This window comes from Meleagris gallopavo, chromosome 14 (assembly GCF_905368555.1).
Source record: "Meleagris gallopavo chromosome 14, MGAL_WU_HG_1.1, whole genome shotgun sequence".
Classification (NCBI taxonomy): Eukaryota; Metazoa; Chordata; class Aves; order Galliformes; family Phasianidae; genus Meleagris; species Meleagris gallopavo.
Window position 1 is genome coordinate 3,158,348 of NC_139417.1, and position 22,511 is coordinate 3,180,858.

The 22,511-nt window shown below is 36.6% G+C and overlaps 2 protein-coding genes across 6 annotated transcripts in view; one reads left to right on the forward strand and one right to left on the reverse strand.

Annotated features, from left to right (window-relative positions):
* Positions 1-22,511, reverse strand: part of CENPP (centromere protein P) — a 121,927-nt gene that overhangs the window by 18,459 nt on the left and 80,957 nt on the right. The gene's annotated exons all lie outside the window — the stretch shown is intronic.
* On the forward strand, positions 54-18,845 carry ECM2 (extracellular matrix protein 2). 4 transcript variants are annotated; one of them, XM_010718392.4, is made up of 11 exons: positions 973-1,251; positions 4,426-4,739; positions 9,011-9,199; positions 10,395-10,937; positions 11,264-11,379; positions 11,713-11,848; positions 13,031-13,188; positions 14,458-14,597; positions 15,648-15,974; positions 16,715-16,965; positions 18,168-18,845. In XM_010718392.4, the coding sequence occupies exons 2-10, from the start codon at positions 4,451-4,453 to the stop codon at positions 16,920-16,922; spliced, it is 2,106 nt and encodes a 701-aa protein (XP_010716694.1). In that variant the 5' UTR covers positions 973-1,251; positions 4,426-4,450; the 3' UTR covers positions 16,923-16,965; positions 18,168-18,845. The 4 variants fall into 4 exon arrangements, with proteins under 4 accessions (XP_010716693.1, XP_010716692.1, XP_010716694.1 ...); XM_010718391.4 differs by lacking the exon at positions 973-1,251 and adding an exon at positions 54-444 and having other exon boundaries at positions 16,715-18,845; XM_010718390.4 differs by lacking the exon at positions 973-1,251 and adding an exon at positions 54-328 and having other exon boundaries at positions 16,715-18,845.

Here is a 22,511-nt window from a genome sequence, read left to right on the forward strand (position 1 = left end):
GAGCCCAGCTATCTCATTTCAGATTCTAGTCCCATTCGTTAAGTATAACCATCTCCATTCTTCTTAAGCAGCTGCAGCTAAACCACAAAAGTTTGTTATTTCTACTTCTGACTTTGCAGAGCAAAGCACGCCGGACACCAAATAACTATTTCAAGAGACAATGCATTACCCCAACATCTTTCCTCCACGCACAGGCTAACAATTATGGTTAACGCCATGGCTGTACCATTCTGTGACTATCTGTCTGAGCATTCCTCAGAGTGTGAATTCAAGCAAACAACAAATCGTTAACGTCGGAAGGATTCAGACGCCCAACTTCATCCAGCAGGTACGTTTGTCATTTCTGGAGCTGAGCAGACTCTCATCTCCTCGAAGAATGGCACACTGCAGCAGCTCTGTCTGAGGATGAAGGAAAGGGCTCTGCTGGCACACAAAGGACCTGTGGTAACGTACCGTTTTTTCCCCTCCCTTCCCCCACGCTCAGCTCTCATATTTGGATTACTTCTGGATTGCTGTGCCTCCGTATCGTGTTTCAGGATGTAATTACCCTTACAAAAAATGAAGGGAAAATGCTTAAGTGACTCTATTTTCCATGCATAAGCTACAACTTATGGTGAAATCATTGCTGTAAATGGACAAAAGAAAACATTTCCATGCTAAGATTTCAATATAAAGCTTCGGTTCTGATAGATTATAGGCTACACACTGCAGGAGAGGATTAAGAAAAAAAGAATTTAGGAAAAATGCTTTATTTTTAATAAATGTTTTTGCATTAAGTTTATGCTTGCCAAAATACATGTTATCTCTGCAAATCAGTAAAGCTGCACTAAAATTGCACCACCCGGAAACTATTTTTCTAAGCACATAAAAACAGAACCGAACGCACATTTTTTCTTTTGAAAACACTCAATTTTCTTGTTCCTTATGCAACTGTAAGTAGTGGGGGAGAATTTCCAGCTGTGCCTTGTCAGCCTACGGACCGAACACATTGTGCTGCTTTTCCTTTCTCTTAACGGAGGTTTTCAGCTCCCCGAGTAACAGTTCCAGCCGATTCTCTGCACACAGAGCAGAGCAGCGCTTTGTCCCCAGGGAACGAAGCGATTTCAGACTTAACTAAGGAATCATCTAACGTGTTTCAACAACCCCTACTGTTCCTCTGTTTGTTTTAAAGATATCAGTGTGATTTTATTTCATTTGCAACTGGAGACTAAATGACACCAAGCAGATTCTGCTGTTAGGTTAGATTACAAGGTAAAATGTTTTACGTTTTAAATTACTGCTTAAAGCGTGGCGTTGAATGGCTTAAACTACTTGTTAACTTTGCAAATATGTATGAAATAATACTAGCTATATTTGGCAATACTGAACATGAATGCTTTTCTAGATAAACTATGCAATACCCGTTGATCTGCTTTCTGTTTGGTGTGAATGCGTGCCATACACTTCGAGCTTAAACTAACTGAAAGTGCCATTAGTTCTGCTGGTATGGCTAAACGTAACTCATTTCTATGCAAGCAATTTAAAGAGGAGAGCGTGGAAAGCCTTGGTAAACCACTTTAACTCCTGTGTATCATGAGAAATGACCAGGACAACTGAGAAAGGCAATTGAATATAGACTGACTAGATAAAGGAAGATTACTGAATAAATCCTGATATTCTGGTGTTTCTGAAGGATTGCTGTTTTAAAAATTAACCCTTTCCATTACCATGGCAGCAAAATAACCGTTACTGAACTTACTGAAGATAAACATTCTGAAAGTTACAAACTCCTGAACGTGTTACATGATAAAGGTTTTAAGAATGCTTGCACATAGCATGCATGATCTAAATATTCATGGGTAAAATCAGAAAGGTGTAGCCATACTGAGTGTGTCTGGCAACAAAATAATATAGCAAGTTCCATTTATCAGCCATCTATAATTCTATTTCGGAGCCTAATCTTTTTATTGCAAAAGCCTTATAAGTTGAATAGGCTGAATTTTCCCCAAATTAGAAGTTGTCTGGCGCTCAACTAAGTGTAACTTCCTGAAATCTGAGAATTCTACTCATGGGTGTACAAAGCCCAGCACACTTAAGGCCTTTTTCTTGTATGACATTCAAAATTTGGGCCTGAAAATGTGAGACAACACTTATTTGATAAGTCAGTGTAAGAAACAAAGACATATTTCAGTATTTTGTGTGTGAGGAACACCCTCTGGCCTTAAGGAGTAGCACTGAGTGTTCACTACTGAAGAGCTGCTATGAAAATACAGCATGTGGACTCATGTGAACAGGGCTGACCTGAAAGACATCCCTTGGGCGGAAGGGGGGGAAGGGTGTCTGTTTTTTCCTTTGTAAATTTGTAATTCTAGTATTTTATGAAAACTGCCTGCACTTCAGTTTTATTATTGAGGTTAACAGCAAAAATACTGAGATGCAAAAATACCTGTATTGAGAATGGAAAAGTATTTCAGTCACGTTGCTATATAACTCTGGTCACAAGAAGAAATGGTTGAACATTAAAATGCACAAATGTCATGTACCAACATTGCAACTACATAGCTATGGTGTTATTATAAAGTGTAGTATAAAATGTCACCATAATTGAGATGTCACTAACTCAACAGAATGAATACAGATGTTCAAGGTTTTTCTTTGTGTATTCAGTTTTCCCCGAAGACTCCTTCTGCTTTCAAGTCAAACACACAGAACAGAAGTTTACTGCGTGGTTTTATAGTCAGTCATTACCATGCAAGAAAGTTAGAAATCAAAGCCATTAGGCCATTTGTCCTGCAAGACTAGGTGCTAAGAGGCAAGCACTTTCTGAAAAAGAACAGAGATTACCAATGCACAGCGCAGGCTTCTGCATCTATTTGAAATGTTAGCTAACAGTCATTTCTTTAAAGGAAAAGTTGGGATAGAGCCTATCTAGCGTTTTGGAAGAACGGACTTCTGGTGGGTAGAAAGAGAACTGAGTACTATACAGCCCGGGTTGTTTCTCTTGCAGGGACTTTATAGGAATTTGTGATACACCTCCATCTCAAGTTCTCTTAATATGGGAGTATTGGCTTAGTTTAATAGAAATCTGCAAATAAATATATATTTGCCATAATACTTAAAAATTAAATTAGTTGAACATAAAAACTATAGTACTGGGAAGGAGTAAAACCGTGCTGTTTATAAGCTTATCTACTGCCAACTTCCTGTTTAAAAACAGAATATGAGAATTATGCCATGGAAAGCATCAAAAGCACAAAATCCCAATATGCCTTATGTAATAGAAAAAATTAGGAAACTTGTCCCAAGACCTTAACCCATTATATAAAGCAGAAAATATCAAAGGGCGTAAAAACATACAACAACAACAACAACAAAACTTTTATTCAGGCAGAACCACAGTTTCTGCTTGCATTTCTATCTAGCCTTTAAGCAATATGAGTATCTCCAAGGGGAAAAGCTCCACATAAAGCTAGGCTGACAAACATTAAGAAAAAGCCATTTTGAATCCCCTTTAGAGTTCCTTAGACTAAAACCATGGACATGCTGTAAGCTGTGTCTGAGACACACTGACCAGGTGCTCCAAATCTCCAATTCTCATCAGCAATCGTTAACTCTCAGCATTACAAGAACACTCGTGTCTTTAGTCTCAGTTACAGAGGTCACAGGACAAGAGTTTCCTTGCTGAAAAAATAATGCTATAATAATCAGTATTAGCTCTGGGTATGCACAGGCCCGCTGCCACAGTGGTACAGCCATGCTTCATGTTGCTCCCATTCCGCATTCTGCTGTGCCCTGACCGCTCTGCTCTGGAATGCCACCTATTGGTTACAGTTCCTGTAGTGCAAGTAGTGGAATGCAATGAGGCTCCAGATATGCAGTCATTCTCAATTTCTTGGAAAGCAAATGCAGAACACAACCCAGTGTGGATCATCATTTTTAGACTACATACAATTAATAACAGCTTTCAGAAGTTTCAACAACATGAAGGAAATATTAACAACCAAAATAAAGCAGAAAATTTATAGCTCTCAGGAACTCTCTTGCTGGAAGCAGCAACAATTGCTAAACTAGAAATGCCTGCTGGCTCCGTGCATCTGAAGTACCTCCACAACTGCAACCCCCAAATGCATAGCTACCATCTTTTTAGATTATTGATTAATATTGATTGAAAAAGATACACTTTTATGCTCAGCTTGACTCATTCAGCAGTCAGCTGATAAATTATCTCTCTGTCCAGTTACATGAATTTGAGTGTTGCGCACAAGCACAGAGAACACAAAGGTTAAATTGCTTAAATGAGGTCTCAGGACAATTTGTTTCCAAGAGGAAACTTGGTTATATGGATGTACCATACGTTGCTCCTCTTGCTTTAAGTAGTACACCATCTTTCTGACATCTTCATAAAGCTCTCCAGATATCTAATTGTCTACTTTTTTCCCATTCCAGGACTCTTTCCAAGCCACACAGAAACATGCAGGTCTCATCATTCATCTATTATTTCCTGCTTGTTTCACTGTGTATTGATTTGTCACAAAATGAAACAAGTGCAGCCCTTAGGAGGCAAAGGAGAAGAATGAGGCACAGAGGGCTGAGGAGGAGCTCCTACGCAGGGCGCCGGCTCCTCAGACAGCCGAGGATGAAGCTTGCAGCTCCTGCGGCACCCAGCATACCTCTCATTAACATTGATGATGGTGTTGTGGGAGTATTTGACTCTCTCATAGGTTTGGGTGGACACGAATCTAGTTACAGTGTCTTACCAGGTAAGAGTTGAACTTCTGCTGCTTGGATTGGGCTAAATTTCTCTTGTTTTCAGGTTAAACTCCTTAAAGCTTTACTTCAGCTCTACTTGCAACACACACTGAAGTAAGACCTGGTTACCTCTTCTGACCTAATTTTATTGCCTTTTATAGTAATTTTGTGTTTAGCATATGAAGCTTTTTAATCTCCTATGCTTAATCTTTATAGAAAAGCCTGCTTATCCACATAACAGTAACATTTTCTGCACTCTTGCTCCATTACATATAATAAAAATTTAGCTGGAATAATATTCTCACAACTTCAAATGTGTAGGAGGATTGAAGGCCATTTTGAAGAACTCCCTGCTCACCTCCTAAGTCAATTAACAACATTTCACTTAGGCCCTAACACCAATAACACAAGTGTTAAGCTCTTAAATTTTTGTCATGCTTGAAAAACAACACCTATGTGCAATAGTTTGGGAATAATTATTGGCTTTGTAAATAAAGCAATAACAGTAATAGCTGCATGAGAACTTTATGTCTTAAAAAAGACCAAAACAGTCGCAGTTTCATTGGTCTTTACTAAAACCTACCTCAGTAATTGTAGCATGACACTCTACAGACTCCTCAAAGAATGCAGGAGTAGCAAGAGTTTGAAAACAGAGAGTTGTTAAATATCTTTTTGATCTTTGATGCAGTAAGGGAAGAGAGAAGTCTTGCTCTACAATGTTTGCAACCTCAATGTTACAAATGGGAAATTAAGATTCGACAAGAATCTAAAAATCAGATGTATTCTGAAGAACTGAATACTACGTTTCCATGTTGAAAATCCAGTTTCTAACCAATTAACTAATCATGGAGATATGACAGTGCCTCATTTATTTCCGTAGCAAGAAGTTCAAAGGCTGAAGAGGAGACACTGAGGTACTGTGAAACACCAGTACAGGGTCACGTCCACTAACAGCTCATGAGTGATATAAAGGTGTAAAAACTTCTATTCCTGAAAGCACTGAAAGATCACAAATGAAATAAAAATATCATATGCAATTTCATGAGCAAAACAAGAAAGCCCCAGTTACCTCTTTTCTCCATAAAATAATAATCTATTTCTATAGGCAAAATGCTTTTTAGTGCATCACTTGAGGCACGAGCACTGGGTCAATCACAGAACTGTAGGGTTGGATGGGACCTCTGGAGATCATCCAGTCCAACTCCTCTGCTAAAGCAGGAGCCCTAGAGGAGGTTCCCATTTCAAATAACTTATTTTTAAATAAGGAGTTTTAATTGGGAAACTAGAAAAACTCTTGACTGTAATATTTTAACACATACTAAAATACCACTCACATAAACTGTTTAATTAAAAATATATTTTAAAATTAAACAGAGGAAAATACCGCATAAATAGCATACTCTTTATGTAAGATATTCCAGTCTATCAGAGACCATCAGTCATGCTGAAATAATGCATGGTCCCTCCCCCGCCACCTCCTCGTTTCTTTCCCTCTATGTGGACTCCCATCCAAAAGCTGAGCTAAAACCACTGAACTCATTTTATTTGGAACCTCGTGCTGGATTTACACCATGTTTCCAAAGGTTAAAAGTCTTGTGCTTACATGCCAAAGACTTCAACCACAAGGTATTTTTCAGTCTAGCTTTTAAAGTTCAAGATTTTTGCAAGTTAATGTCAGATTTGGAAAAAACAGAGCCTATTAAATAATAGAACACTACTATTAATCATGTGTCAAAACAGAAAAAAAATGCAATCCAAAACCCAGAACCGAATTTTCACTCTTCTAGCTACTTAATCTGCTGTTAGTAGCCTGAAAAAAAGAAACAATTTACAAATACAATTTGCGGGCTGAAAATTAGCAGCTTAAATAGAGGTTTCACGGCAACTGGACATCTCTCTTTCCTCCCTATAAAAATCACACAAACTCAAATCAAACAGTTCACCACAACATAAAACAATTCAGTTGTTTGCCCGCCATGGACTATGGTTTCCCTATTAAGTAGAGCAGAATCAAAGGTACACTGTGTCATTATTCCTAACATCTCATAAATCTCACCTCTTCCTACGCTTGCTACTTTACTGAGGTTACTCAATGGATAGGAAGTTTAAGGGGAATCTCAACCCAGTCTTTACTCCCTCTCATATGTGAATTCCAAAGGCATATGTTTCCTTTGCAGATTATTTCAAACAAAAATAGTGGCTTATTGGCAAGCACATAAAAAACAGAAGACAGGATGCAGCAAACAGTGACAGGGACTTACAGCCAAGTAACATCTGCCCTGAGCTAACTCATATCCTCCTCCTTCAGTTAACATGGCTTGAGTTAATGAGAGTAGAACTTTATGCAGCAGAAACCATACATACACAGCTTGGGCTGATCGGCCCTTCGAAAATCACAAATGGAAATTTTTAATTCCTCCCCCTTTCTATCAGCCAATCACAGAATGAATCTGATGGCTGTTATCCTAGAAGACAAGTTCATATCCCACAGGAATACCTTTATTATGAAGTTGAAACCTGAAATGCCTTTAAGGATTTCACAAAATGATGGATTTTGAGTTAAATATTAGTGTCAGAGATATTTCAGGCTTTTATTTGAATCAAATCTATAGGATGGTTACGGACAGTCCTGAATGCTCTCCCTTTACAACTGTACAACCAAGCATGGACCAGGGCAGATAGTGGGGCAACTAATCTTGCACACAACCCTTACAGAAACACTGTCTATCTCAAAGGATAGACAAGCCTCTCGCATGTGAACTCAGCTGAGATAAAAATTTTCCACTGTATTGGAAAATATTTACACTGGCTGAAGGAGAAAGTCAAACCATCTCTAAACAAAGAGGAAATTTTCTCTTTGTACACAGGAAAGTGCAAAGAAACTTCAGCCTGAAATGAACCCCTCAGCAATACATTATTTCATTAATTAGGCAGAGAAAAGGAAGATGCGTTCAGTAGAGTTTCTCACTAGGTTCAGAAGCATGCTTGCTAATAGCAAAGGAACCGCATGGGATAAAGAATCTCTGTCTTGGCCTTTCCTCGCTTAAAAGGAAAAAAAAAAAAATCCCACAACAAAAACGTCATGCTAAAGCACAGTGTTTATCCTGGAGTCTGGATGACAGCTGCCTAGGGAAATATTTGCTGAGGTAGATTCCACCACTGGAAGGAAAGAGAGAGACCTGAAGCAGTTTCCTTCCTAAGTCTTCACGCTCCCTGAACAATTTGCCTACTGAATATATGAGTGTAGCTTGCAATCTTTATATACATTTCTTCCTGGAATATTCAACTAGTACTCCAAGGAAATCTCTTTTTCATTAGGTTCACATTCAGAATCTTTGGAGAAAGTACTTATGAGTACAAGAAGTTGCACAAACCTGGCTATTTTCTAAGCAAAGAGGTGGGTGTTTTTTTTCAGACAAAGGAAGGTACAAGGAGAGATGATGCTTGCCATCTTACAACCTGTTACAGAATAGACTTTACTGGCATTAAGCCTGTGAACAGTCACTACACAGTGAATACTGACATCCTCCTGGTTCCACAGAGCCTTAAGAAAGCTTTCTCATTCAGTGTACAAGACATCAGCAGGTCTGTCACTCGCACAAGAGATAAACAAAAGGAGATCTGGAAAAAGTTATTCTCAAGATCTGCATGATTTGTTTTAATATCACTGTAACGAATAGAACTTTTGCTTCTTTCTCCACTCAATCTATGCACAGCTTTCATTGAAGTCTGTGCTTTCTGCTTTCCATTTCTAAGGATGGGGAGGAAAGAGGAGCTGCCATGCACAAGACTCTCAGACATTCACCACTTAGATCTAATTTTCCTGTTCTAAGGATATCTCTGAAGTTGAATTCAAAAGCTTTTTCAGAAGACAAAGCTGGTAGGGCTCTTCATCAGCTGGCCAGAAAGAGAAGGAAATGAACTATTATGGCAACTGAGGGGGAGCAGATAGAGGGACAGAAAGCCTGCACTCTGCTGACAGGAAGCTGTAAGCAGGTCACAGCTGCACACACCTTAATCGTGTTTCTCCCCCTTGGCTGCCTGCACAGCTGAACGGCCAAGAATCAAGGAGAGATTAGAGACTGCTAATGAGCCGAAGACAAGAAAAGACAAGTCAAGAAAACCAAGGGATAAGCATGAGATACTTAGAATAGGGGGTATTTCACGTGTTTTCAAGATGTGAACAAAATAGCAGTGCTTTTTTGCAAAGTTTTAAATATAAAACACTGTTGTTTGTAATTCTGTTTAAGCTATTTAACTCCATTTTTTCTGTCTCTCATAGGAAAGAAGGGGCAGTGCACAGCTAATGGGATGATAATGTTCGATAAAGCCGTCTGGTCTCCCAAGCCCTGCATTACATGTCTCTGTTCAAAAGGAGAAGTGATCTGTGATACAACCATGTGCCACCCGCTGAAATGTCCCCAGACCATCATACCTGCAGGAGAATGCTGCCCAGTTTGTTCTGATACTGGTATAGTACATATTTTTACTGTTTTAAAAATACCTCAAGAAAAACCTTACATAAAATATACACTTAATAATATCAAGGATTACCCGGTACACATAATATTTCTGCAGAGAAAAAAAAGCCCTGAATTAAGTGTAAGAGCAGCTCTAGGTGAGTTTGTTTTAATTTTTAGAGAATATGTGAAGAAGATCATTGTATTTCTATTTTTCCCCCTTTTCTGCTTTTCTTCTCCTGTATAAAAATTTGGTAAATACATCAAGAAAGAAAACATCTGGTTCCATTTTATATCCCATTTTCACTTAGAAAGGATTGATAATTAACTACTAGCACTCATGAATATAAAGTCTGGTAAACATTTGTTGAAAGTGTAAAAAAACATGCACCTAGCTGACTTCAGAGAGGAAAGTTAAGAGAAACAATAGGACTACAATCACACTTGTGCTTCATTGAAGAAATTATACAAAAGCATTTTTTTTTTTAAATGAAAAATAGAGGAGACAATGTGATTTCTTTTTCCCATTCCCAATACCTAACCTTCTCTTACTGTAAAAATATTTAGCCTCTTTTTCTGTGTACCTGTGTAACACACACACATAGAAATGCACTGAGACAGGACAGAAATTAACTGAAGAACAAGAAGTTATTTGAAACAATTAATCTCTCCTTACTGGAATTGCCCTGTTGGGCAAGTAAAACCTCTGCTAATTGAGTTAATACATTTCCCTTGTTAGCTCTACATCTACATCCATCTCTACCCTTGGCAGGCCCTTGCACAGGAGAACCAGCTGTAGCCTTTTTGAGTTTCATTCAAATTCCCTTTCTGTCATTCCCGGCAAATTTTATTTTTACCTCTTTAGAACCAACATAAAATAAGTAAATAAATAAATAGGTATACTAATTCAAAAAGGAAGGTAAGAAAAGCTAGGTTCAAATTTTCACCCTTTTTTCTGGAAATGCAGAGAGTCATACCCACCTACAAAAGGTTTTGCATAGCTGGTTTGATCATTCAGCACAGACTGACTCCTCTGTCAAGCAGGAATAGAAGGGCATATTTTCATTCTTTTTGATTATCATCTGAGGAGAATACTGCCGTTCTACAGTTACCATCTTTTTACTATATGAAAGGAATAATTACTGAAACTTTAACAGATTGTTTTGTTGTTTTTTTTTTTTTTTTTAATTCTCATTACCTGGTCAGCCTCCTCATTGGATTCAAATATTGTTTCACTGGATGACATAATTGAATTGTCTGGTGATTCGCCAGAACCCAACAACCTCGATAACAACCCCAACGTGCTGTCATCAGCACGTACTCAAACTGAAATGGATGAACTGCTTAGAACAGAAGTGGTAGAGATTAAAGAGAAAGAGGTTCATAAGAAGGGTGAAAAGAGGAGAAAAAAGAAAGGCAAAAAAAATCAACAGAAGCATAAAGCCCATCAGAAAGAAGAGAAGCCCGATGGAAAGGAGGATGAAGAAAGAAGGAGATTATTTGAAGAGGAAGAGCTGCAACTTGAAAAAGAAGTAATAAAGAAGAGGCAAGGAATAAGAACAAGAGAAGGAGATGCAGAGGAAAGTGATGAAGATGATGAAACTTTCCCCATTCCTGTTCCACCGATAGAAGCTCCTCCTTTGCCAGCTGCATGTTCCACCTCAGAATCCACAGTAAGCTGTATTAACGCCAAACTTACACAAATACCACCTATCTCAGATCCAGACCTAACAAGTCTGGACCTTACAGGTAATTAGTGGGTCGAATTTACATTACTGTTCTCTCGAATTAATATTACCTATTTCAAATTCAGTCAGCAATAGCATTAATACATTGTAATTTCCTGTCATATAAATGTATTAATTACTTGACAGCTGGGATTCTTAACGCCATAAATTATAAATGCTAAGATATGCTAATTTGCTTACAGTAGAATTTAAACACTAATCTGAATAAGGATATCCAAAAATATTGTACATAATAAAACGGTGTTATATTTTTATATGTACAACACTACACATCTCAACACATACTGCAATTCATAACCCAAACTACATTATTGAATCCTTTCCTAGGAAACATTATTACCACCATCTCCAATGAAGCATTCAATGGGATACCTAATTTGGAATGGATTGATTTAAGTAAAAATAATATTTCCTCTTCTGGCATCAGTCCACATGCATTCAAAGTAAGAAAGCCAACTTTTCTGTTATCTTATGGCTGAATAACACCTGAAGTTTTTCCAGTTTTAGTTCTCTGGATCTAAAACAAGTAATCACTGTATATTTACAATACAGTTAAAACTTGGCTATTTCAAGGAATTTCTCTTGCAATCAGGAATAACTAGAGATTTTTAAATGATGTTAGCCAAGCATTAAATGTTAAACAATCATGAGAAGCACTACACTTACTGCACTGCTGCTTAGAAGTTTTCAAATGGTAACTGTGATCAGAACATATGCTTACCTATGTAATTTACACCTTGATGACCTGTATTCTCTTTCTCATCCTTTTAATTGAGACCCTGAAAAAGCTGAAGCGTTTGTATTTGGATGGAAACATGCTGGTACATATTCCCTCTGAACTGCCATCAGCTTTGGAAGAAATAAAAATAAATGACAACCAGCTCCATGCCATTGATGAAGACGCCTTGCAAGGTATTTAGGAAAATAATTCCGATCGCATGAAAAGATTAAAATACATTTGGAAAGCAAATTGTTCAAACAAACGCATCTGATTAGATATAATGAGAGTGCCATGTTTCCATAAGGCAAAAAATAAAAGCTAAAAGTTTGGCATGACCGAGTTTTTAAATATTGCATTTTCCCTTCTTACGGAACCACTACTCAACAAAGTTACTTAAGGTTACTAAGTAGAGGCTGATTTGGAGTGTGTTGAAGATACCTCCACTACTGAACCGTAATCTGACCACTCTGTGTCCCACAACATAATCAGAGCAACTCACAACCATTTTAAGCAAAGCTAAATGTGGGCTGCTCCATGCAGTAACTTCAGCTGAACTTTTTGATCCCTTTCCTCTTCTGCCAAAAGGGTCCCCATGGAAACTGGAATAGTTTGGTGACATAGCTCTCTGTGGAGCAATATAAATGCTGGAGCTGAGAAAGGAAATGTAGGCCAAAGGGTTGCAAGAGCCTTGTAGTTTAAAATGATCAAAGCTTCTGTAAAAAAACAAACAAAACCAAACAACACAATAGTAGGTTTATTTGTGGATGAGGAACCTCTTATGAAATAGTGTGTCTTGTACACCAATCAGTACTTGTACAGCAATCAGTGCTTTCTTCTGTGGCCTGCATGTGGATGTCTGAGATCTACAGGAGGTCTGTAGATCTGTTCCTTCAGGAGGAACGGTATATAATCTGTGAAGAGTTCTCAACACTTGGTGCAGCAAGTGGTTGAATGGCATCCAGCAGGGAAGGGAAGGTATGAGTAAGCAAGGGTGATGCACCCACTGTCACATAAGTGAGGAGAGACAGGGGGATCATTGGGCAACTGACTGCACAAAGTTCAGCCCCAACACAGCATTGCAAGCATCTGCTGTATTAAGTAATGAGGCCTAAAGGGTAGCACTACCCACAGCTCTTGCAGCTAAAAAACCTCATTTTTGCATTAAGAAGCCTCTATTAATTTCATAATTCTACAGACCAATTAAAAATACAATTCTATGACAATGAGATAATGAATTTAAAGCCTTTCAGGAAGGCATTAAGATTTTTCATTACTGCGATCGTTGTAATGTCTAAGATGGGTAAATTTTAAACCTAAAATTAAGTAGATTGAGATGGCAGTCACTAACAAAACTTCAAACCTTTTCTCCTCAGGTTTAAAGAACCTGGTCACCTTGGAATTGGAAGGAAATAAACTCAGTGAAGCAAACGTCAGTCCTTTGGCCTTCTACCCCTTGACAAGTCTCTCTTATTTGCGACTGGGAAGAAATAAGTTTAGGATTATCCCTCAAGGTCTTCCCACCACACTTGAGGTAAGCAAAAAAAAACACCAAGCTTTATTTTTTCAGCCATTTTCAGTAACTGTTATTTCTTTCCCTACTTTACTATCATCAGACAAAGTTGATCCAAACTTATGATTTTGTTTCGAAATATACTAATTCTTTTTCACAGAAACGTATTTATTCACTGACTCCATCCCAGTAGGTGTCTCTCAAGTCCGAATTTCTCTCATATACTCTCATAAAATAGTATGGCTGCAAGAACATTTAAGAAAACCATCAGCTCTGCCTTTTCATTCGTGCAACAGTCATAATCTAATATAGATATAGTTTTATTGAAAAAACATTATTCACGAGATAGCAGCAAGAATAATGACCAAACTAGAAAAACATGTTCCATAGTGGAAAACTGAAGGAACCAAGACTCAGAGAGTATAGACTCAGAGAGAGAGAGAAAATAAAACCATTCTTTTGATGCCTATGGCTAACTATCCTCTTCCATTTTTTGGCTGTTCTGTGTCTCACTTTTCCAAACCTTTGCAGAATTCCTCCAGAACTGGAGGGGCTGAACAAGACTTCTTCCCTAAACAATTTCATCCTCCTTTGATTTTTAATGAAAAAATTTCTTCTTCTAGGAGTCTCCCATCCCATTCCCCTGCCAGACTTTGAACTTCTTTTGTTTGTTCCTGTTTATTCAGGTCCTATACATACTTCAGCTGTTGCTCACTTTTGGTTTGTGACATGTTTATCTTCCTTTACAAGACATCATTGGGAAGTTAATCTATGGTTTTGTAAAACATGGTTTTGATACATTGCAGACTCAAAGCACTAAGCTTTGTAAAACATTAACATTTTAATTTTCCTTTAAATTTAAAAGTTTCAAAGCCCACTGGTGCCCAGCAAATATATTAAGAAAGTAAAAATTTGTAATGTTTTTCCCACTAATGGCTTTCCAGAAGAAGAAACACATATATATTTACCTGCTTCCTATCAATCTCATCAATCCCACATCACAAAGCATGCAACTTCTGGCAAGACAAACTAAAGCACTGCTATTCTGTTTCATCTTTCAAAGCAATCTGCGTTCTCACAAATGTGGAAAACCAACTGCTTTGAAAATTACTGTTTACCAAAAGTTGTGTTATGTCTACAAACTCTGTTTAAGATTACTTGTTTTTTATCCACAAATTAAAAGATTTACCACGTAATACAAAGGACCTTTAACAACTACATTTTTACTTTGCAATGGGAAATAAGAACATATTTTGCTTTCACAAATTTTCTTTCTAAATGCACTTATAGGAGCTATACCTTGAAAATAATCAAATTGAAGAAGTGTCAGAAATTTGCTTTAATCATACAAGAAAAATAAATGTCATTGTGCTAAAGCACAACAAATTAGAAGAACACAGAATAGCACCTTTGGCTTGGATAAACCAAGAGTGAGTATAAAACATTTAAAATACTTCATTTCTTTCTGTTACGAGTGAGTCAGAAATTAATAGTTATATGTCATAACTTTTAACTTTAAATTATCTTTCAATTTGCTAATTGTCTATTTTTTTCTTAATTTCCTTTCCTCAAATTGTATAATCTAGGAAATATTTTGTCAACTTTAAAACAAAGTCATCTTAACATCTGAAATCTGTACTGTATTAACATAGAAGAGTAAATACTTTTTTTCCAATTATTCAATCAAAAACGAATATTACCACTAATACTCTATATAATTATAATTTTGAATCAGTGTATTATTATCTCAGAGGTAATTCAAAATAATTAAATGTTGTGCTAGCTTAATTTCATGTTAGATTAAAAACTGCAGAAGTAAACAAATGAAGACTATGCATTCCTATCATACAAGAGCACAATACGAGCAGAGCATGTCATCAACCATCTGAACATTCAGTAATTAGGTAGGCCTTATTACAAAAACAGTGGGGTCATTCTGAACTGAAGTTCAGAAGAATGATTCTCACTAGAATAAGTCTGCAGTCCAAATCACTCTTCTGTCACATGGAAGTCAATAATACTTACAGTTTCACTACTTAAAGTAGATGGAGCACGCAAGCAGTTTCCAAGGGCAATTACTTGCTAAGTCACATAGCAAACCTTGCCACAGCCTATAAGCCACAGTTCATTTCTGGATTCACACACAGTTTCGTCTGAAAAGAACCATGCCTTTACTAACAGCTTCTGGAATGATACTGAAGCAGCCACTCAAAAAGCACTACAGTTTCAGATGGGATCTAGAATAAAACTTAAAAATCCATGCCAATGAGATGAATGTAAATGTCCAAGCTTATTATGGATATCCTGGCATAATTTTTAATTGCAATTCTCAGTGCTTTTAAATCACAAACTACTTCCCTCCGTTTCCTCTGTTCAAGCTATCTCTACTTGTTCCTGTACGTTATTTTGTACAGAATGTAGCATCAATAATGCAGCACGTTATGATGCTTCTGCCCCATTTTCTTTCTCCTTTCATGCAGAAACCTGGAATCAATTGATCTCTCATACAATAAGCTGTATCACGTTCCCTCCTACCTGCCAAAATCTTTACTCCACCTGATACTTATAGGAAATCAGATTGAAAGGATTCCAGGATATGTCTTTGGTCATATGAAGCCAGGTTTGGAGTATCTCTACTTGTCCTTCAACAAACTTACTGATGATGGAATAGATCCGGTATCATTTTTTGGAGCATACCACTCTCTGAGGGAGTTGTTTTTGGATCACAATGATTTAAAGTCTGTACCATTTGGAATTGAAGAAATGAGAAAACTACGTTTTCTAAGACTAAACAACAATAAAATAAGGTAAATGCGAGCTTAATGTCGTGAAAATTTTACAAGACATGCTTTCTTTCCAGAGCTTTTCGCATTTAGTAAATAACTTGTCTCGTAAATTTTGAAGGAGGAACTAAATCCTGAGTCTTCCACTGCACTATTTCTTCTGCACATAATGGGAGAAAACTACTCTTTCACCCTTCATCCTGTTTCTGAAAATGCTCCCAGAGATGCTGAGCAGCAGCTCTCTCTAGAAAAGCAATCTGTAATGTTGCTTGGGCCACATTCCCACCAAGGCAGCCACATCTGATACACACAGCAAACTACCATCTCTTTCTTGCTGCTCTTGAATCACAGACCAAACAGTTCACCAAAAAAAAAAACAGAAATAACAAAAACTGAAAAGAGTCTTCAGCTGAAAGAGTCTTTTGAGCATTTTTCAGTCAGTCCCAGCTGTGAAGTCGGGCATTTTCTTTAATTCCTTTCTACTTGCCTTTCAAAACAAGTAAAAGGGATTTATGTATGTTATGCAGAAAGTTTCACGCTTTCATGCAACTTGGCAATACTTTTCTCAGAAAAAGTCTATGATACAAATGAGAAAATGCAAAGAGAAAATCTAAGAAAGAATGACTTCCAAAAGTCTTAAATGATTACTTAAATATATATATATATAGATAAACATATTCAAATATTAATAAATGTCATTTCTAAATTAAATTAAGAAGTTATGAGTTGTTTTAATCAATCAAATTCCTCCCACAATGTCACAGGACGGTCCCTCCAGAGCGCATCTGCAGGACCCACCTCCACGATGATGATGTTCATTACAACAGTGAAGAGGATGAGACTGAAGATTCACGTTTGGAACACGTTCATCTTGAAAACAATTACATCAACACAAGACAGCTATCACCACATTCGTTTTCATGCATAAGATCCTACTGCAGTGTTGTTCTTAAACCACAGAAGACCAAATAAATGCCCAACTTTCGCACTGCAGAACGCCTTTCTAGAAAAACAGGTTTATTTATTCTCTGCTACTAACATGCCTGCTTATTTCTATCTAACCCTTCTTACTACTATAAATAAGATAGAAGACATTATTTACTGAAGGTAGTATTGTATTTCTTAATATTGTTCCGCTACGCAAATATTAAATGTAAAAATAGAAGCTCAAACCCATCAAATCTTTTTTTCTACCGACAAAACTTCTACTTCAATACAGTAGACAAAACTGTGACCTCAGACACAGCCCCACAACACCAAATTTCAGAAGAGAATAGAGCTAAGCAGCCAGCTTGGTCCAGTCTGATCTGATTAACTGAATTTAAACCATTTTTAAATGGTATCATTAGTTTTAAAAACGATACCAATGAAAGACCTTGAACTACAAACACTCTATAGTGCAAGAATCAAATTTCTTAATACACACACTGCACTACAGAAAACTTCCTACCCAATTTCCATCTGAAATTTCATTGGAAAAGCATTCAATTCTTTTCAAAACATGGAACACTGAAAACTTCCAGTCTTCAAACATGGAATTTGACAAGTTAGAGCAATTAACTTCTGCCTGGATTATTATTTTTGTTTTTTCAAACAACATCTATTTTTCTTCTTCATGAAAAAAAAGAAAAAAGGGTGGTTGGTGTTCTTCTCCTGTACAATCCTTACTTGGCTCAGACTTTTATACAACCCAGACCATGTTGTCTGTTTTGATGACTGGATATTCTTGAAACTTTCAAAAACCCAGTTAGTTGTTAATTGAAATCTTACCGATAGTCTTAAATCTCCCCTGTAGAGACAATACTAATGAAGTAATTTCAATTTTATATTTGATATTAATGTCCACTTAGGTATACAAGTACGTACTTACAGATGGATGTTTCCCCATAAGTTGGTTTATTCTCTCAAAGATTCAAAAACAAACAAAATTAATATTCTGCTCCAACTTTAATATTACATTCTTTCTATAAAGTGGTCTAAATTTTTGATAGAGAACAGTTAATATTTTTCTTTTAAAGAATATATTCCATGAAAATTGAAAGTAATTCCAACAGCTTCCATTTTCATCAAATTTGACAGTATTTTCTTGAAAGAGTAGGCTGCTGACAATAAACGATTAGAGATAACTGACAGGTCATTATTTTTCATGCAATTACTTTCCATTTTTTCTTGGGCTATTCTGTAAGAAATAACAAAATTTACTCTTTTTTTCCCCAGTACTATAGGTTTTTGCTGCTTGATTATATCTTCTTCAGAATGGATGGGAACAAAGGATGAAATGGCTTAATGTTGACATTTTGACATTTTGGACATTTTAAAAGGCACATAAAAGCTGTAAACAACTGCATACCATAAAAACCCTCAGGGGATACATACCAACTACTGAACTGTAATTCTTTCCCTCACTCTGAAAATGGTTTCGTGATGCACTTCCCAAATATCTCAATCTTCTGCCAGCAAACACTCTGTGTAATCAGCATAAATACATTGTTCATGGCCATTTAATAGCAAAGGTGGTTGCCCTCAAAACACAGACATTTCAGCTTATTACAGATACAGAAATATACAGAATATACAGAAAATACAGAGAAACTCCTGAGTTCTGTTTTCTCTGAAGCTAAACAACAACAATAAACACAAAATTGCATAGTTCAAAGTCAAAGTTCTCTCATCCAAATAAATTATCACCTGCAAGGCACAATGTTGCCATTGTTCAGAGAGTCAAAATATAATCTCTATGTAAGAAACATTCCTAAGGTATGTGGACTTTTGTAAAACAATTGCTTTGGATGTTTTGTTTGGTAAAGTGTGTTCAGAAGTCATATTGTAGTGATTTGTATCTCCAGTATGTGCTTTTTCACTTTTAAGATACCATAAAAGTGGATTTTATGCAAATCTTTTGTCTAAGATTTTTTCCTCTGGTCACTTAATACAATGCATGTCAAGCTTATTTAACGTCATGCTATCACAAGTTGCTCATACGAGAAGCACTTGATAACAAAGCATGATTTTGAAGTTATGATGCTAACATAATGTTGCGGTATTGAAACAGAGAGACTGAAGGAAAACAATTTTGGAGTCAGAACAGAACAGTAACAGAGACAAAAGACCAAGAAAGGGGAAAAAGTCAAGGGATAGAAGTTATGCAACAAATGGATGGATACTCACTTAAGAAATACATGGGAAATTAAATTTGGATAACATTTTCATATGTCAAACATAAGCAGTTTTACTGTGTCCATTCTTCTAAATTAGAAACTACAATGAAAGTGAAATAGGCTTTATTCTAAAAAGAATAAATCTTACTATTTTGCAACAGGGAACCTCGAAGGATTTTATAAACAAAGCAAACAGGAAGATAACCATTGCATATCTTGTGACAATAAGACAGACGTGACCTGATCATTCTTGGTCAAGAACAACAGGGGAACAAATTCAGAATCTTTTGACCATCAGCACGGTAAATATCCACAAACGCAGAAAAAATACAAAAAAAAAGCAACCCTACAGTTACTGTTTAGTCCCTACAAGATATATTTGAGTAAATCATTTCTGCAGATTTGCATTGTAAATGAAAATACTTCAGAAGACATTTACATTAAGACTAAAATATAGTTCTGTGAAAGTATTATCAGTCTCAGAAGGCTTTTATAAAGATACTATGGCTCAAGCCCCGTAACAACTTTTTTTTTTTTATAATGTTCTTGAGGAATTGAAATATTTTGTTTGAGCCAACAGTAATACTTTGAAAATCTGCTAAATTTTACGGAAGTTGGCACCACTTGATCTTTTAGGCCGACAAGAAGCTCAGCTGAGATGCTTGGAGGGACTCCATGTTATTCCTAGATAGGTGGAATCATGACCGCCCACAGAAATTCAGTCAGTACAAACTCACAAATCAAGCAACAGTTTTGAACCAAAATCAGATTTGGGTGGATGCAGAGAAATACTCTTCTTTCTCTCGTTTCCCAGATGCAGATGTAGGTGCATTTGTATTTACCCAGAGATTCAAGTGAGAACAAGTTGCAGGTTGCTAGGACTGAAAAGACATGTCCCACAGGGACACGCACAGCTAATGTGTCCAGCAGATAAGTCTGTTGCCACAGAGGACTGGACAGCTTTCTGAATTTGAAGCAATGCCTAGAGTCAATGTTTCCTCTAATACAAGGTACAGGCACTTTCTTCAAAAAATTTTCAGAAAAGCAATAGCCATCTCACTTGCATGAAATGAGATCACTATTAATTATTCCACATGTTGCAGCTATTAGAACCTTTGCGTTCCCAAAAATGTACAGCTCACAGTACATACCATTCTCCACAGTTCTCCATTTTCCATTTCAACTTAAAAAAGAACGAAGAGATTTCCTCCTGTCAAGGCTACAAATCACTGAACTTTGCCTCAAGAAAAGGTTTGAGCATGACTTCTAGCTCTGTAATGACCCACGAAAACAAAGTGAATGTCACCCAGGGCTCTCTGTTTCACATAACACAACAGAGAGTGGTTGACACCATTCCCAAATTTCGATTCTGCAAGCATCACACTTGCACATACTGAAAAAAGATCTTAGTGTTCAGTAATCAGAACTGGAAAGCACGATTCATCGTTTCTCTCCCAGTGTTTTGGCTGCTGTTTTAGAGAAAGAAATAAATGAAATTGTAACATCTCTCTTATGGAGAAAACTTTAAAAACAGCTATATCCTGGCAACAAAACAAATAGATCGTCTCTGTTGTGCAGTAATACAAACGTCAACTAGTCTAAACTCTCATGAGAACACATTTTCTAATTTGAAATTCTATATTTACATTCTAATGTATGATTTTTTCAGAGAATACAAAAGTACATCCAGTAAAATATTACAAATATGAAATAATACTACCAAAATAATTCTACATGGTAATTGTGATAACTGTATATATGAAGCAATTTTCAACAAACAAGCCTGCAGATTGCATATCTGTACAGCTATAAGATATCTGGCAGTCTGCAATTTGGAAGCTTCCTAATGCAACCCATGAAAACATCTACTCATTGGAAGCTGCTGGCACAATGGAACCAACAGGGTAATGCCTCTTTAGACTTTTTTTTTTTAGTTTGAAACAACCTGCAAAGGGTCACTTCTGTTTAAAGGCATTAAACAAAATGAACACGCAGTATCAACATGTGTTATAAATTTTATATGAATTCCAGTGTGAAAAAATAGCTATGCTACCAAGTTGTGGAAGACCAAAATTCAGGTCAAATCAGTGCTTTGAGGGGAGTAATAATAACACTACAACCATTTTGTGAAATGTCCTAACCACAGAGGTGAAAACTACTTTGGAAAAAATGCATGTTTTAATAGAGGCCTACTTTTAAACTACTTTTAAAGCTTTTTCTCCATGCAGGTGACACGTAAAGATTGGCGGACCAGAACCAGCAGTCAGCTGTGTACCTTGGCCTCATTTGGAGGACAGTCTGCACAACAGCCTTAGTGCCCTTCTTGAAAAGTAACAGAAGTATAAACAGCAATCCAAAAAAACTAGTTCATAATAATATGTTTGACTCATTCAAAAGACATACTTCTCTGTTTTCTAATGAACAAAAGAGAGATCCCTGCTGCTCTTCCTTATTTAGTAACATTACCCTTCTATTATAGCTAGTTACCATCGCATCCCAAAATCGCTATTTCAAGGTAAAAGGCTTTAATTTTATTTCCTCTGGCATATTGAAAAACATTTTAAATAGGGGGAAAAACAGCAGACATGAAATAAGAGCTCTGGTTTAATGATGTCAACAACTTATGAACAGTTGCAAGGCTCAAAATATTGTGGAAAAATGTTGGAACAAATTTTCCATCTAAAAGTAAGGAAGACGTCAAATACAAAACTCTAAGATGTATTAAACAGATCTGCTTTTCCACACAAAGAAGCAATCATGTAATCACCATGTATTTAGTTGCTGCTATCCTAGAAAATTACCACAGTGCTTTAAAGTTCTACACTGATTCAAGAACCAAGAAGCCTCACCCAAACACTACCAAGAATAATTTTAACAATTTTGTTAGAGCTACTACGGTGATTCAGTGGAAATACATTCCCCTGGTGTTATCCATATATGAACTATAAAGTGTCATTACATGTTCTTTGCTAATACACCCTACCCCACCTGAGGGCAAAACCCATAAATTTTAAAGGAAAAAAATGTTTTTCCCCTTTTGCTTGAAGAAGGGAATAGAGAATACCAAAGAGGACATTTCAAAAACTTTTGTCATAGCTCATACGAAGTGAACAAGTTGTAACAGCTCTTACTTCACTAAATTACTCTTGCGAAAACATTTATATGCTGTTCTGTGAAGGAACTTACATAGTCAATACTGTGTAAAGCAGTTCTGGTCACTCCATAAAACAACCCAGGATAAATTATCATTCATTTTATTATACTGAAATACTCCAGTTACTAAAGAAAGACTAATCTAACAGACTTGCTAGCATTATAGTGTCAACTTTTTCACACAATAAATGAGCAGTCCTCAAGGGTAAGGCATAAAAAAGTCAAATTATCTCAAGATGAATCTCAAAGC